Source organism: Syngnathus typhle, linkage group LG10, assembly GCF_033458585.1.
Source record: "Syngnathus typhle isolate RoL2023-S1 ecotype Sweden linkage group LG10, RoL_Styp_1.0, whole genome shotgun sequence".
Taxonomy (NCBI): Eukaryota; Metazoa; Chordata; class Actinopteri; order Syngnathiformes; family Syngnathidae; genus Syngnathus; species Syngnathus typhle.
Genome location: NC_083747.1, coordinates 4,358,491 through 4,373,745, shown reverse-complemented (window position 1 = coordinate 4,373,745; position 15,255 = coordinate 4,358,491). Strand labels below are relative to the sequence as shown.

The 15,255-nt window shown below is 42.9% G+C and overlaps 4 protein-coding genes across 10 annotated transcripts; all 4 read right to left on the bottom strand.

Moving 5' to 3' along the window:
- Positions 1–221: 221 nt before the first annotated feature.
- kdf1a (keratinocyte differentiation factor 1a) lies at positions 222–4,323 on the bottom strand. Of its 3 annotated transcripts, none has more exons than XM_061288843.1 (4): positions 4,011–4,323; positions 2,281–3,332; positions 1,806–1,895; positions 222–1,036 (listed from the first exon to the last, which is right to left on the bottom strand). In XM_061288843.1, the coding sequence occupies exons 2-4, from the start codon at positions 3,308–3,310 to the stop codon at positions 948–950; spliced, it is 1,209 nt and encodes a 402-aa protein (XP_061144827.1). In that variant the 5' UTR covers positions 3,311–3,332; positions 4,011–4,323; the 3' UTR covers positions 222–947. The 3 variants fall into 3 exon arrangements, with proteins under 3 accessions (XP_061144827.1, XP_061144826.1, XP_061144828.1); XM_061288842.1 differs by having other exon boundaries at positions 2,281–3,329; positions 4,011–4,322; XM_061288844.1 differs by having other exon boundaries at positions 1,821–1,895; positions 2,281–3,329; positions 4,011–4,322.
- Positions 4,324–4,667: 344 nt separating this feature from the next.
- On the bottom strand, positions 4,668–6,901 carry LOC133160790 (trophoblast glycoprotein-like). 4 transcript variants are annotated; one of them, XM_061288840.1, is made up of 6 exons: positions 6,764–6,820; positions 6,591–6,671; positions 6,410–6,515; positions 6,112–6,341; positions 5,893–6,021; positions 4,668–5,817 (listed from the first exon to the last, which is right to left on the bottom strand). In XM_061288840.1, the coding sequence occupies exons 4-6, from the start codon at positions 6,338–6,340 to the stop codon at positions 5,366–5,368; spliced, it is 810 nt and encodes a 269-aa protein (XP_061144824.1). In that variant the 5' UTR covers position 6,341; positions 6,410–6,515; positions 6,591–6,671; positions 6,764–6,820; the 3' UTR covers positions 4,668–5,365. The 4 variants fall into 4 exon arrangements, with proteins under 4 accessions (XP_061144824.1, XP_061144825.1, XP_061144823.1 ...); XM_061288841.1 differs by lacking the exon at positions 6,591–6,671 and having other exon boundaries at positions 6,764–6,901; XM_061288839.1 differs by having other exon boundaries at positions 6,410–6,671; positions 6,764–6,897.
- Positions 6,711–9,202, bottom strand: LOC133160843 (transmembrane protein 222-like). The gene is made up of 6 exons (XM_061288917.1): positions 8,993–9,202; positions 8,729–8,813; positions 8,587–8,618; positions 8,420–8,516; positions 8,217–8,347; positions 6,711–7,793 (listed from the first exon to the last, which is right to left on the bottom strand). Exons 1-6 carry the CDS (start codon positions 9,109–9,111, stop codon positions 7,706–7,708), a joined length of 552 nt encoding a protein of 183 aa, XP_061144901.1. The 5' UTR covers positions 9,112–9,202; the 3' UTR covers positions 6,711–7,705.
- A 630-nt stretch (positions 9,203–9,832) lies between these two features.
- On the bottom strand, positions 9,833–15,200 carry wdtc1 (WD and tetratricopeptide repeats 1). 2 transcript variants are annotated; one of them, XM_061288740.1, is made up of 16 exons: positions 15,037–15,200; positions 14,520–14,648; positions 14,355–14,438; positions 14,140–14,186; positions 13,947–14,058; positions 13,350–13,537; positions 13,109–13,291; positions 12,942–13,039; positions 12,736–12,851; positions 12,570–12,645; positions 12,381–12,474; positions 12,105–12,275; positions 11,758–11,990; positions 11,322–11,478; positions 11,036–11,228; positions 9,833–10,962 (listed from the first exon to the last, which is right to left on the bottom strand). In XM_061288740.1, exons 2-16 carry the CDS (start codon positions 14,565–14,567, stop codon positions 10,765–10,767), a joined length of 1,998 nt encoding a protein of 665 aa, XP_061144724.1. In that variant the 5' UTR covers positions 14,568–14,648; positions 15,037–15,200; the 3' UTR covers positions 9,833–10,764. The 2 variants fall into 2 exon arrangements, with proteins under 2 accessions (XP_061144724.1, XP_061144725.1); XM_061288741.1 differs by having other exon boundaries at positions 12,942–13,036.
- Between the last annotated feature and the right edge of the window lie 55 nt (positions 15,201–15,255).

Sequence of the window (15,255 nt, the reverse complement as noted above, 5' to 3'; positions counted from 1 at the left end):
TGTTTAATAATATAAATTAATGTGTACTTTTAAATAATAAATAAATAAAAAAAGAGTGAAACACTAAAGAACTCTTGCTAATGTAAATGCTTAGAGGGTCGGATTAAAGAATTCAGGTATGTGGTTGGTCTACATGCCAGAATGAATGTCATTTTTTCATGAATGAAAACAACAATGTACAACTAATGAGCGTGTTAATTCCCATAACAACAACAACAACATACAAATATACATCTTTATTGAACATGATACAATAAAAGGAATGGATTTTTTTAACTTTGTCCAAAATAGCAGTCCATTCAATAAAAACGAAGAATGCATTCAAATTCCACAAGCGGGGTTAACAATACAAAAAGTAACTTATTACAAGGAAATATGGCTGTAACATTTTGTCAAAGCATGATGACTTTTTTTTTTTTCTGAGTAAGCAAAAAAATCACATGCATCAGCCTCCAGGTCATTTTCTTGTACCGTTCTTTAGCTGAGACTGTCAAACCGGCTCTGAGTGTAGACATTCATCTTTTTCAAACATGACGGCGTAAATTGACACAGTAAAAAACAAAAACAAAAAAAAATTCTCTCATTTTGTACATGAAAACAACGGTTGACTACAAGAGGTAAATTCATCAAACATTAGCAGCATTAAACAAATGAGACTGAAAAACTTAAAATTCTGTCGATTTAAAGTTTCAGACCTCTCAGGGAAAAATAGGAATTTTACTAGACTGGAAATGTTGCATTGGCTACTGGGTACTCTATATACACATACATTTAATGTAACATCTTAAAGTAAAAAAGAAAACATTAAGACTTACCACAAAAAAATATGTATAAGAGGCATGGCAAAATATTCTGTTCAAATGTCCATTTTATTCAAAGCGACCCTTTACTTACAGCCAGCGTGTAACAGCAGTAGGACAAAAGCGGGCACGTCTTTGGCCGAGTCACTAGAGGGCAAGGAGAGGCGCGCCCGACGAGTCCGTCTCGGTGTCGTGCAGGTACGGCGAATAGGCCATAGCGCTGCTGGAGGTGTACGCTGAAACACGCAGACACGCACTTATTATCTCATCGCACAAACACTTACGATTGAAAGTTGACACACCTCTTCCGAAAAGTATGCGGCAGGGGGGAAAAACAACGGAACAAAAGCCATTAGTTCGACAAACAACTTTAAATTAACAGCGGGGATTTCTATGCCGGCTACAAATCATTTGTTTTGATGCCGTATGTGTGAGCGAGAGTGGCAAGACGAGACGTGTTTGAATATGCTTTTAGAGTATTTTCCATAGAGGCGTTCGGGAGGGTTGGAGCTAGCCAAAAAAATGTTTTGCTCCTACACCAAAATAATTTAAAAGGATTTTTTATTTGATAACACTACAAGACCCGGCTCCTTATGGAACAGTAAGAAACCAGGGCTGCTGCACCATAATCTATCTGAAATGCCAGTTGGCCTCTAAAGTGACATCCTCTGGCATATATTTTACGAGACTCCCGGTTGCAACTGGGGAGGGTGTCATGTGACTGCTGGGCCGGACACGGCTTGATCGGCGGGTGTCGGGTGACCGAGAAAATAGGGGATTGTAAAATGCAGGGAAAAAAGACGGCAATGCGGCGCTTTCACCGTTGCTGGGAAGCGGGATGGCAGTCGGTCGGGGCGGTTCTGCAGCTTAACATCGAGATGTGCCTTTAACCGCCAATGGTTACATTCAATAAAATCCAATACACACAATAAAAAAAATGGCTGTGGAGACTGCATTAATGTATATAATATCACGTTTTTCAAAAGTTATTTTCTAATTATGTACCTTTGGGGAACTCACTTTTGTCGCTGTAATGTCTCATCTTCCTGGCCAGCTCATCTGATGGCGTCTGCTCCGACACTTTGACCTCTGGAACTATTGATGGAGACAAAGAAGAGACCAAATACGGCTTAGGAAAAACAAACAACAATAATGTTCAAGTTTTTCTTGATGGGAAGACAGAATATTTATAAACAAGCGGGGAAATTATGAAGAGGTGGATTTGAGTTTCGATCATAGAAGAGAGTTTCCGCTGTGGTTGAAACTAGGGCGGGGCTTAATAATTGATTGATTCAGTCACTCTCACCCCCCTAAGAAAAAAAAAACCCAAGAATTTTTTTTTAAAGGTACAAATTTTACTGATACGAATACATTTCCAATTCCTCCCAATCAATGTTACTATACTATCAAGCAAATCTGAATTTAGTTGGACATCATCAACGTGAGAATATAAAATGGCAAGAAAATGTGAGATTCTTACAGTCGCTGCTCATGAAGGTGTTGGTCATGGTCTCGTTGCCGCTGTCGGGCAAAGTGCCGTCGCTGCGCCCGTTAGGACGTTGTCCCGTCGAATGTTGCTTCCTGTTTCTCTTGCCCTTGCGGGTGCTGATGCGAATGACGCCGTGCACCAGCTTGCACTCGGCCTCCTGCTCCTCAAGGTTGTAATCCTGAGCGATGCTGTAGATGAGCTCGCTGATCTCGTTGGTCTTACGGGAGAACGACGAGTCCGAGGTGCACTTGGCCAGCTGGTCGATCTGATGCAAGGCGTAAAGCTCCAGCAGCTTCTTGGTGATGAGCGAGTCGATATCCGTGCCCGTGTCGCTCAGGTCGTCCAAGTCGTAGTCATCGCGGGACAACAAACTCGTGTTGCTGATCGGCCGCTGGTTCTCCCACCGGCCCGAGGTTCGGGTCCTCTTGGAGGGCACGACCGGATACTTTACTGACTGACCTGCGATGCGTACATCGTGGTAGCGGAAGCTATCGCTTGTGGGCAACGATCGAACGGATTTAGTGGATTTGTTGGGCTCAAAAGATCTGCCGCCCCCGGGGGAGTTGGTGTTCCCAGCCGTGCCATTTGGAAGGTGGGACTCACTGCTCACTTTAGGGGGATGGTCTGTGGAGCTCTCGTTAACCGGCAGGCAAGGCTCTCGGCTGCCGTAAAATCCACAAGTTAATACGCAGCAGATAAGGGCCTTACAGCCGCTCCAGCCCATCGAGGCACAAGATCCACAAGCGTGTCTGTTGGTGGGCGTGTTGTCCGCCGAGCCCGGAATGAAGCCGATCGTCGCTGAGCCCTGCCCGGCGCCGTTGTGCGCTTTGCGACCATGTTTGCTCTCGGAGTAGCGGGAGTGGTTCTTGTGACGATGCTCTCCGTAGGGATCCTTGTAGGAGTCTGGTTTGGTTGAGCTCTGCCCGAATATTGTCGGGGCCTGACTGTACTCGTCTGCTCTGGAGCTGTGATGTTTTTGGTGGCGTGATGCCTGTGGGGCCCCAGTGTTGTGGCCAGGCATGGCTCAGAACCCCCCTGACCTGCTTGGGGGAGGGAGGGGGGACAATACACGAATAAGCATCTCCTCGAAATGCTCTCCAACCAGTTAAATCCATTTGCATAACCAGTACTCATTCCAGAGATGTAACTTGCTGGGCCATCAGAGGCAATGACCTAAGTTTACAAACTCAATTTTAATACGTGGGACATTCAAAACTGTTTATTCGAATCATTCCGTATATTTTCTCTCGGCACTGGCTCCCGAATGTGTATCTTTCTTTTTTTTTGCAGCCTCGATGTGCGCCCATATCAAACTTTGGAATCAGTAGTGTTTGTCGATTTAAGAAATTATTTCTGTTGAATTAGTCAAGAACAATAATCAAATTTGTCCTCACAATGAACTAACTTTTGACGTCATATTTATTTGTCTTCTGATTGGCGGAGCAAAACTTGTTGCAGTAAACTTCGACTCGTGGAATGGGCTTCCCATATAAGTTTGTAGGATGTGAATTAAATCCCTACTGCAGGCCCAAATCACAAATGCACGATTGCACCACTCGTAATTGCAGGAAGGTAACATGGGAATGTTACAAGACAATGTAATTATGTTGCCTCGTTTTCGTCCCCGCCCTTCCAAGTCTGGTCATTGGGGAAAAATTACACACCCTAAACGCAACCAACCGCCTCGGTCTTAAATAACAACAAACAAAACGTTTACTTACCGCATAAGAGTAACCGTTGATTTGAACTTTTATGGAGGGGGATCCAAGGGCGGAAATCACAGAAAAAAAAGTTTCTCTACTGGCGCCTCAAAATGAAAGAATGGCTAACAACGGAGCGCATAAAAAAAAAAAAAGTCAGGTTGCGTTTACACAACTCGACCAAAAAACAGGAAAAGGGGAAATTCTAAGTAGACTCGTTATCGCGTTATCCTTTCGGGTTAACTTGTTGTCGTCCAGTGTTTGGCTACTACCTGGCGGCTACGGCTAATCCCTGGTTGTTACCGCAGGTAAATGGTGACGTCACGCGAGGCGGGTATTAATGCGCAGAGGGGCGGAAGACGACGACATCAACATTAGAGACGCAAAAGAATAAGTTGAAAAAGAAACTCATTTCAAAAAGTTTCATCACTATAATAAACGGGGGCGACTTTCATCCGTGTAGAATACACACACACACATACACACACATCCCCAAAATGTGGCGCACTGCCGAGCCAGCAAGTTATTTCTAAAGAAAATCTTTCATTCTGCCCTATTTTCCCCACTATGGAAGCACTTAATCACCCTGAGCTTCCAGTGGAAAACAATAGGTGAGCCACGATCTGCACAGAATAAAAACAATTATAGCATAAGTGGGGTAAAAAAATTCAGCAAAAATTTCATGTGTAATTCACATTTAATGCCAGTAGCTCAGAAACAGCCATGTAATATTAATTACAAATTCATTCAAACTTGTATGCTGTAGGTACAATGACGATACGGTATGTTCTATAAATAGCTATAGTATTCTATAAGGTACTTCTCATTCCACTGAGCAGAATCCGTTCAGTTTTGGACAGTATACAAATAGTCACTAACACTGCACGATATAATGTTCTACTATACAAGAAATATGTAAATTGTGCCTTTACAAAGATCATTATTATATAGTTAGTTACTCATGACAATAGTGGTTAGCTATTGCTGGGCCATAACACAAAATACTGCCACAATAGGAAATGTATTGTCAAATTAATAGCTTGCCTGTCAATAAAAAGTGGACTATGATATGCAAAGATATATTTTTGTAAAGGCAAGAATGTTAATATTGCTTCTGTATTGGGTCGTATTAGATTGGGAAGTGCACGTAATTTTTATTGGATAAGAAGAAGAAAAACAGCAAAGAAAAACACATGTAAACAAACTTTTGGATGTTTGACAATCCTATCAAAATATCAGGTTACTGCATCTAAAAAAAAAAAAATCCAATCAGTGCCATCCAGTAGCACGAAGGCACTTTCAAGTTTATTACCATTAGCTGCAGTACATGCTGGAGCCCAGAGACAAAAAAAATGGTAAACCTACTGGCAATAAATCTACAAGACGTTTCTAGCTTCAGAAGGAGATTTTAAAGGTTTGACATGTGCGTCTTCAGTAATAATACAAGTGTCATTGGGTGGCAGTTGTGAAAGAGAAACTCCAACATGCTGCCGTGCCCTGCTGACACCGTTTTGATCCGAGATGTGCCCCAAGCGTGGGTCTGAGTCAATCTCGTATCGGTAGTGATATCCCTCCATCACGTCATGACACGCATCTCTCATTTCCACGATCCACCTCTTCATGCCTTTGCGATTCAGGTAGAGCACAAAGAGAAAAACCATGCCCACAAAGCCGAGCACGAGCCCGAGGAAGACATAGGAGGTCTGCAGGCTGAGGTCAGTCATCTCCGTTTGGTTCGGGACAATGCATCCGATGACCTTCGACCCCAGCCCTCGGAGTCGGCTGTTGGCTAACGTCTTTGGCGAGGCGCACCTCACAGAATCCGCATCTACCCGAGCGCGTGAATCGTTTAGCCAAGCCACAAAACTTTGGATCTCACAAGAGCAGATGTACGGATTTTTACCCAGAAGGATGCGGATGTTCCCGAGCTTCTCCAGTTCTTTGAGATCATCAGTCCCGAATGTCCTGAAGGCGTTGCGGGTCAGATCAAGCACCTCCAGGTTGTTCACGCCGGAGAAGGTTCCGCTGTAAACTGCCATCAGTGAGTTGTTGCTTAAGAAGAGCTGCTGTAGACTTTGCAGGTGGGAGAACATCCCCAGGGGAAGAAGAGCGAGTTGATTACCCGAAAGGTCAAGTCGGAGGAGCCCTCGGAGGTCTCCCCAACGTAGAGCCGTGGTGAGGTCAGTCAGGGCGGTGAAGTTGTAGAGAGAGCGGCTCAGGTTGAGCTCCTGGAGAGGACTTCCGGGGATGCTCAGAGCTTCTGGATGGATGATTGACAGCTGGTTGTCACTGAGGTCCAGGAAGCGCAGATGGATCAGGGTGGAGAAACTGTGCGATCCCATCTCTGTCATCCTGTGAGGACAACTTCCACAGTTAAGCATTTGAAAATGATTAATAGCACACATCAAATTAATTCTCACCTATTATTGCTTAAAATGACTTTGGAAATATTCTCCAGCTCCGTAAAGGAATCCGGTCCAATCTTGTGAATATTATTCCCCGTGATGACGACAGTCTTTGCATATCCTGGAATCATTTGTGGTACCGTCAGAAGATCCTTCGAGATACATTTCACCGCATGTGTGACAGCAAAGCACTCACAGCCACCGGGACAATCCAAGCAGAGAGATTGGACGCAAAAAAGTAATCCAAAAACCACACAAACTGCAGAAATACACATCGCTAAAAAAACGACACAAAAAAGACAGAGAACAGAAAAAATGACACGTCTATATTTTAATGTGGTGGATTTCACAGAGTAATGCAAAAAGCACCTCAGCAATCGTCCCTCCTCATCTGCTGTACTCGGGGAATAAAGGCTGTTGTAAATTGATGGCAGTTCTTGTAGCGCAGAATCTGCTGGATGGAAAAAAAAAGTGTGTAGTCCCCCTCACCCCCCTTAAAGCTACAGCGGACAAGCCGACTGTGACCTCCACTATACAATGAAGCAGGAGAACCGTTGTTGATAATAAAAATATTTTGTACAAATATTGCAATAGAGTCAATATTACTACAAGGTGTCTTTTTTTTAATTATTAATTAAACATGAAGGGGCAGTTACTTTATTATGCTAAAGTCCACAGCAATATCTAGGACATGTTCAATATGATAAAAATAGAACACCCGTGATCAGAATGAGTCATAGTATCAAAGATGGTGAAATTGATTTATACGCGGCGTATTGTTACCAATATTTGGCCATTTGATTATTCTGATATATTTTCTTGATAATAACGATTATGGTATTAGCAAAGGGACTTTATAGTGATATTGACGCCAACATGATGAGGCTAAAATTACATTCCTTTATGAAGATGTACAATTTTTAAAGCAGTGAAATGCACCCATAAAAAACATGTAGTACCCAACAACAGAAATGAGGACGGGGGAATACAATAAACACGTTTATCTACTCATAGTCATTTTTTTCCTCCGACGGGTCCCTTCGTCATTCGGTCTTCGGTAATGCTTTCAGAACACTTAAATAATTGAGGAATAATTTCAGCAATGGGTTTGTGCAGTAATTCACATTGTCATTTCCATTTCCCATCACTGAAATGTATATTAGCCAGTCAGGAAACTCATCAGCGCATCATTCCAAGGTAGTTCAAGAACCTGAGCTGAAAGCAAAATTTGCTTCCTAAATATTCAAAGTCTCAACCACAATACGTAGCAAATAAATGTGACAAAACGACTCTCCCGGTGTCGTGTATTAATTACTGCAGGTTGAACGTGAGGATGACCGTGCTGATTACGACGCAGAGAAGGATGAAGGGCAGCCAGGTCTGGAGGAACGCGGACCAGCTGAAGGGTACAAAGAGGAACGTTAGAGGGCTTGTCAACCACAACTTGAATGTTCCCTCCTGTATCGTGGAACGACAAGGACTCAGTGTCTTTTCTCCCACAGCCCCATGCTCATTGTCCTACTGCCCATAACCCCCCCACCCTCAACCATCGCAGGGAGCCCCAGCGGAGAGGTGACCTCCAGCGGCGGCACGTAGGGGAGCACTTCTGTCAGTGATGAATTGCACTACTCCCCACGTGTTAAACAGACTCCTGTGGCGTGGGAGTGGAGGTGCGAAGGCAGCACAAACTGTGACGCCAGCATCCTCTATGTGGGTCAACGGAGAATAATGAGGGGGTGACTCTCAGCCATATGGTTGTGTGGTTGGTTGCCTTTAGGAATTTGTGGTGCAGTTGAATTATCTAAGTGTTTTGAGTACTTACCTCACATATTTGCCATGAAAAAGAGAGCCAAAACACAATTTGATCATGTTCCAAGAGGAGTTGTTGTCATAGCGCATCAAGTTGAGGGCCATAGCGACGTGGGAATGGCAGTTATCAAAACACAGGTTGTGCTTTAAGAAAAATAAAATGATTTATTAAACTCAAGAATTTATTCTTAAAAGTCCAGACCGTTTTTTTCTTACCTGTCTGCCTTTGTATTCCTCAGATGCATCATAAACGGCTTGGTCCCAAGTTGCAGCACCATTGCCACGCACTTTGTTCACATCAAGTTTCCAATACCTACATAAAAGACAGATTTAATTTATTAATGGTCAATATTAATATTACTAACTACTTTTACTCGTATTACTTTGTTGGTCTCCCGAAACCCATATTGTCCTCCTGGGAAATGGAAAACATTCAATCAGTCTAGAAATATAGATTATTTGAAAATAAATGACTAATGTCCAACAATGATTTATATTTCTTATGGCAAGATCAATGGTACCAACCGAGACAAAGTAAGATCCTGCAAAATCTCTGATGATTCCGGAAGAGGTGCAAATTCCCATATGACCAATGAAAGGCAGCACCCACCTGCAGCATGAAAACAGACGTCGTCAACACCCATTAAAAAAAATTATGCTTATCCCTTTCATAGAGCAATAAAAATGAGAGACAATGAGATACTTAAGGTGAACAGTCAGTATTCGACGTTGCCGAACTATCTATGCTCACGCTGCTAACTAGCATTAGCTCGAACGTTAGCTTCTTACGATAAAATAGGAATGGGGGTCCAGACAATGCAGTAGGGGTAGCGGCTGTTCTTTTTGTCATTTCCCAACAAATCTCCGTGATAGTTCTTCATAATGTTGATGTTATCGGCATCCGCCATATCACGGCTCCACCTCTGACAGGTAGACGAAGACGGTGACGTACAGCAAGCAAAACCGGGCAGTGTGGTGTCGCCTCACCGTGGACGGATCAACGGTCCGTGAACGCAGCACCGATCGCCTTTTATAATTATGACATGAATATTGTCGTATTATAACTGGTATTTATATTTTGACAGAGGTAAAATGAGTGTTAAGATTTAATAGTGAATCCAAATGCTTAAACCTATTAGAAGCACGTGACCTACATTTCAATTAGAATCTGTTTAAAAAATTAAATATGAAATTGCATTCTCTGATTCAGGTGAAAAAAAAATAGCTTACTTGCCAGGTTTTGCAGTTTCCAAAGACCCAGAGACATGTCTGAATCATGGAAACTGGCTTTTGTTATTTTTTATTTAGGTCTGTTCATCGTTCACACTGCCAAGTCAGCTGCGAGCTTTATCACTGTGACGCGACCAGAGCTGGGTCACCTCGTTATCGTACAATATGTGGCATGTGGTTTGCCCTAATGGTGATTTACTGTGCACACAAATTGCAACATAGTCAGCAAAAGCAGATAGTGAATATGGCACTGATGTATGAACAGAATACCTGAAGGTTGATAGCTTCAATTCATCTCTGCTCACCTAATTTATTTTCAACAGTACTGCACATCTGTTGTGTGACTCTTCCACGCAAAAAAAAAATGACGTTCCCACAGAAGGACAAAAAGACACAAGCAACTGTTGTGGTATTTTATTATTTAAAGTTTGTTTCTTGGTTTTCAACAAACATTATGATTCGTCAAAGGAAAAACAACAGAAATGGGTGAACAAAATAAAACACATGGAAGCCTACTTTTGCATTCTTCAACATATATTCAGTTTACGACATCAAAGTGTCGAGTAGCCAAGGATGAGTGCTAAGCGACACGCAGCATCAAATACTTGGTGTATATTTCTTTTAAAATTTAGTAGGTGTATAACTTAGAAAAAATATTTTCACACCAAGTTCTATTTGAAATTAAGAATAAAAACGAAAAATGAACAGATATTTTCCAGTCTGTCTCTGGTTGAATGAAAATCTCCCACTTTTGGGATTAAACAAGCACAAATCCTTGGCCATTGGACTGATGGACTTTGGCAGAGGGAAAATTTCTCCCAGGCTTGTAAACTAAATAAAGTTCATCCATATATCCTTGCACCATGCAGCGTTCATAAGATGAAGTGTGACATTGAATTGCAAGCTTCACGAACCCCGACTGTAAAGTCAGGACTCCAAACAGGCTGAGATGAGCGCACACTGCTAGAGATGCAGCAAAGCACTTTGATATGAACCCCAAGAGGGTCACTGCCACTCGCAGGGTCACGCTGACCCGAAAATAGGTCATAGGGCACCTCTCTGACATCTGGGGCCAGACGTGCTGAACTTGTCCATCTCCGTGACAAAACAGGGGAAGTGATGTAGTGAGGTGTCTAAAGCATCAAGCGCCTCTCCACGCGTATATGACTTGCACCCCCTGCAGAGCTCTCCACCAGCCCTCCTCGTAAAATGAGGGCAATGCATAGTGTTGAGATGTGACGTGAAACTCCAGCAAATTAGGGCTCAAACAGAAACGGGCACAGCGCTTTGCTTTACTACTTTCCGTTCTACAGAATAGCCATCAGCTCCTTTTAGCTCGGTCTACATTGCGCTTGTCTGTCTGAGCTGTCCTCGTCGTCAGAACCATCTGGGCCCACGCCGCGTAGTCCTGTGATGCGATAGCCCATATTGAGCAGCATAACCTCCAGCGGATCGGCGTTCATTCGCCGCTGGTTGGCCTGAGCTGCGCCTTCCATGTCTTCTACCACGCGTCCATTTTCACTGTCCGTCTGTGAGGAAACGCAGGAATGAAGGCCGATCAATCACCAATCAAACATCCCTGCATTCAAATACGTTGCTTACCTCTGGTCTGGGGTTCCATAATCGGACCACGGGGTCAATACCGCTGGAGGCCAGGAAGCAGTAGCTGGGGTGAGGCTGCAAACAGTTGACTATGGACTCGTCCCCTTGCATAATACGAACCAGGTTTGTCGTCTCCTTTTCCCAGATGAAGAACGAGCCGTCGTCTGAGCCGCTGACAATGTACTGGCCTTTACTGCACAGAAAAAGATTTGGAGTTAGAACGAGCCTATACATTTGAAATGACATAATAGAGTGACTGGCCCCGGAGTGAGGTCTCACCACTGACCTTCCGAAGAAGTTGGCTTCTTTAATATCCGTAGTGGTGTTGCAGTGACCACAATATCTGTGCTTGTAGTCCAAGCTCTGCTCTCGAAAAACAAACTCATCCATCGTGATGGGCTCCATTTGATTCGTAGACTGCAATCGGAAAGAGCTCGCGCCGCCTGGTGAGGGAGTAAATATCATTATTAAAAAAATTATAAATATATAAAAAATTATACCAAATTTTCAAATGCCTGAAAATTGTAATTTTAGAAATTCCTTGTTATTGCCCCAACTAAGAATGCTTCTTTTATTTATTTTTTAGATGATTTGAAAATATAAATATTTGGGAATTTGTATATTCCTTATCCTTTTTTTTCATGCCTGATGCAAAAACTTTGATGATAAGCAAAGGATAATAAATGAAGACAGCATCGAAGAGCTTCAGCAACAACGCCCACCTGATTCCGTCTCTGTGAAGAAGGCCTTGATGTCTTTATCCAATGCGTCGCAAGCACTGCTGTGCGCTTGGTCTGGAAACTTCCCTTTGAAATCGTCAAGGCATTGCAGCGCTTCAGACATATACTTGAGCTCAAAGAGACAACGCGCAAGCCTGAAATGAGCCTTCAGATGTTCCGGGTTTAGAGTCAGTGCCTTCAGGCAATCCTTCAGTGCGTCATAGTGGTCTCCATCCCTTCAACATTTACAAACAGAGAAAGGAGATTTTTTTTTTTCCCCCTTGTGTGTTCTTAACATGCTCGGCCAATAAAGACGATCCTGACAATTCTTAAGATTAAATGATGCCGACCATTTCCGCTTCATGTAAGCCGCGGCCCGGTTTCCGTAGAGCACGGCGTTGCAGTCAGAATGATGAATTCCCAAACTATACAGTTGGATGGCCTGTGTCCAATGCTGCCGTGCAAATGCATCATTTGCTTGTTGCTTAATCTTTTCCAAATGTGGAGGAAGATCAGGGGAGCTGCAACAGGCAGAAAAGACTTTGCAGTAGCTTATTTCGAAATACTATTGCTGTTAAAAACAAAGTCATTGCTCCAAAAATGTCAAAGTCAACGGACATCTTTACCTAAGTTGCATCTTGCTTTGGGTGAACTGAATATGGCTGGCAGGCAAACGAATTCCATTGGAGACGCCGTTTGTTGTCTTCCCAATTTGCACATCTACAATCCAAAAGTACATAAATAGATTTCATTTTTAACAGGTTTTCAAAAGATTCCTAAAATATTGGTGTTAAGATAACATCAGAAAGACCTACCGGGTGATGACTGGCACTTTTGTGGAAGCAGCAATGTGTATGGCTTTTGTTTGTGTGTTAAGTCAAACAAATACACCTAAAAATAGTAAACACACACACACACACAAATAAAAGTCAAATTCTCAGGATGGATTTCGGACTACGTACAGGATAAGAGCGTCTCTACCTGTTCTCCGCCCATGTTGACAAGTAACTCAGTTCCATCTGGACTGAAAGTGACATAAGTGACCACAAACACCCTCAAGCGGTTAAAATAGTCCATTAATTTCACTGGCAGGTGACCTGAAGAGGGGCGCGGGAGAGAAAGAATTTTACGCCACTATGTCAGTCGAGTTAAACTCTACATATGATGCATCAATGAGGCTTTGGTACCTGCGACGTAATACTGCACAGCCGTGTCCGGGACGGGCATATGACTTTCGAGGAATGTGCGCACAGCAGATGACTTCCATTGATTTCCAGATTTTCTGCTGAGGGTGAGGATGAAAATGTTTCACACCCGAATTGTAAACACACACAGTGGATGCACGCCAACCCACCTACTGTTGTGAATCATCCGAATGTCATAGAGACGTACATAGGGACCGTTGGCCCCTACGGCCATGTAATTGTTGTCGCGTGGATTGATAGCCAAACATTTGGCCTCCACCAGCTGACTACACAACTTTGTTAGGTCGATCAGCACCTGGGAGTGTTTTCCGCTCTCCCGTAAGTCGTATTGTCTGAAAGGCAGAAGTGAGCATCATGGGCTGGGAAATAGAATCACTAAAGCATTCTTACCTGATGATGCCATCTTCTGCAGCGCTCCAGAAGGTGTTGGGCCACATGGGCGCTGTGGCGATGCGTTTGACTCTGTTGGTGTGATCAGAAAACATATGGATGGTTTCCTTCACCGTCAGGTCATGCACGTGGACCTTCGAGTCCGCAGCGCCAGTGAGCAAAATTCTGTCTCCGGAGTGAGGGAGGAACTGTGTCAAGAAATGGACAACACAAGTGTGTTTAAATATTGTCTTCATATTCTTAACTGTGATCTATAAAAACATTCTATTAACCAACATTATAAGTTATTAAAAAAAAAAAAGTAGTGTGTCCTTTTTGTATTTCACATTCTCCAATCAGGAGGATTTTTGTCTTAAGCACGCAAACATAACAAAAATATGTGATGATGTGATTACAAAAACAATTTATTTTGTGTGATTTTCATTATGTGCAGTGATTAACGCAGGTCTTGCTCAGAACAAGCAAAACATGACCCACTAAAACTTGAATGAGCAAATGTTTGCTGGCGATGATCATCCACTTAAAAAATGGCCAACAGCGCCACCTTTTGTACAAGCGGACAATTGAAGGAAGTAAACAGTATCACACCGCTCTTACCTTAACAGAGAATATATTTGCCGAATGGCCTGTGTGCATAGTTGTAAGCTTCTTGAGTTTGAAGGGATCCCAGATAATCGCATGTTGATCATCCGAGCCCGAAGCCAGCAGACTGACAAAAGGGGAAAACAAAAATTGCTTTAGAAAACTCAACTTTTACATTTTTTTTTTGGTATGGTAAGTTCTCGCTTACTCTCCATTTTCATTCCATTCCAAACAGTTCACACAGCCCGTGTGGCCCTGCACAACCACACAGAACAGTAGAAAAATAAACAGTTACAAACCTAAGGTATTTATGTGGTTTGACATGAAAATGAAAAATGAACCTTACAACTAGAACAAGATGCCACGTAATGTTTGACAGACACCCATATTCTGATGCATGTTCATGCATCTGCTGACACTAACCTGAAGCTCGGCCTCCAGGCCAAGTCTCTTGATGAAGGGGTCGGTCACATGGAAGGACCTTTGGAACCCTGCTGTTCTCTTTTCCTGCATTCACATCAGCCACAAAAAAAATTAAAATATTACCGTAGTTCTCTGAATAAACCAAGTCATTGCTTGAGTACTCACCTGGATCTGCCTATGCAAGATATCTCGGGTGATGTTGACGTTATTCATGACTTCAACAGAAATATTTGAAGTTGGGCAGGATCCAGGTCTCACCCAGATGACAGGTGGTCTATGGATCTTGAATGTTTACTGCAAAGACAGGGGAGATGTAATCATACATCGTTGTTTATAAATAAACAGAAACTTTGCTTGAAGGAGTAGCGGTAAACAACGTAGAACTTGCTTCCGTCAACAAGACGAGTTTGTTTGCCCGATAGCGTTAGCTGTCAACAGTGTCAAGCTAACGCAGCTCTCTGCTAATCCTAAAATCCATTCCGCATATTAACGGTACAATTCTAAACATTGAGAATCTGTTCGTCTTGCGTAATATGAGACCATTTTAGCAGCCACCGGGTTTTGAAGGTGAGTGTCGTTTCAGAAATCGCCTTAGCGTATTCCATTAGCTGTTAGCTGTTAGCTAAACAATACGTCAGTGGTAAGTAACGCTGATATTTGCAATCGTTTGATGACAACTTACGACTGCGTATGCAAGATCGCTGGTCTCTCTCTTTCAAAAATTCCACTGTCGAGAAATGTCGACGTAAAAAACACGTCATAAATCACAGCCTTGAACCATTTTCCCCCAAAGCAACAAACTCCCACTGTTTCACTAAACACAACGTATTTCCGCTGCTTGGGACACACACTTCCGGTTCATGCTATTATAATTAAAATTAGATTAGAATATATTTGGATT

Excerpts from the sequence above, each read along its gene's own strand:
- LOC133160843 (XM_061288917.1), bottom strand. The coding sequence starts at position 9,111 with ATGGCGGATGCCGATAACATCAACATTATGAAGAACTATCACGGAGAT. Across the intron at positions 8,517-8,586 it reads GGTTTCGGGAGACCAACAAA|GTATTGGAAACTTGATGTGA; the intron begins GTAATACGAGTA and ends TCTTTTATGTAG. Across the intron at positions 7,794-8,216 it reads TTTCATGGCAAATATGTGAG|CTGGTCCGCGTTCCTCCAGA; the intron begins GTAAGTACTCAA and ends TGTACCCTTCAG.
- LOC133160790 (XM_061288837.1), bottom strand. The coding sequence starts at position 6,669 with ATGTGTATTTCTGCAGTTTGTGTGGTTTTTGGATTACTTTTTTGCGTC. Across the intron at positions 6,342-6,409 it reads GTCATTTTAAGCAATAATAG|GATGACAGAGATGGGATCGC; the intron begins GTGAGAATTAAT and ends TTGTCCTCACAG.
- kdf1a (XM_061288843.1), bottom strand. The coding sequence starts at position 3,310 with ATGCCTGGCCACAACACTGGGGCCCCACAGGCATCACGCCACCAAAAA. Across the intron at positions 1,896-2,280 it reads CACCTTCATGAGCAGCGACT|TTCCAGAGGTCAAAGTGTCG; the intron begins GTAAGAATCTCA and ends CTCCATCAATAG. Across the intron at positions 1,037-1,805 it reads CAAAAGTGAGTTCCCCAAAG|CGTACACCTCCAGCAGCGCT; the intron begins GTACATAATTAG and ends TGCGTGTTTCAG.
- wdtc1 (XM_061288740.1), bottom strand. The coding sequence starts at position 14,567 with ATGAATAACGTCAACATCACCCGAGATATCTTGCATAGGCAGATCCAG. Across the intron at positions 13,292-13,349 it reads GCAGAAGATGGCATCATCAG|ACAATACGACTTACGGGAGA; the intron begins GTAAGAATGCTT and ends TCTGCCTTTCAG. Across the intron at positions 12,276-12,380 it reads CAAAGCAAGATGCAACTTAG|CTCCCCTGATCTTCCTCCAC; the intron begins GTAAAGATGTCC and ends TGCCTGTTGCAG.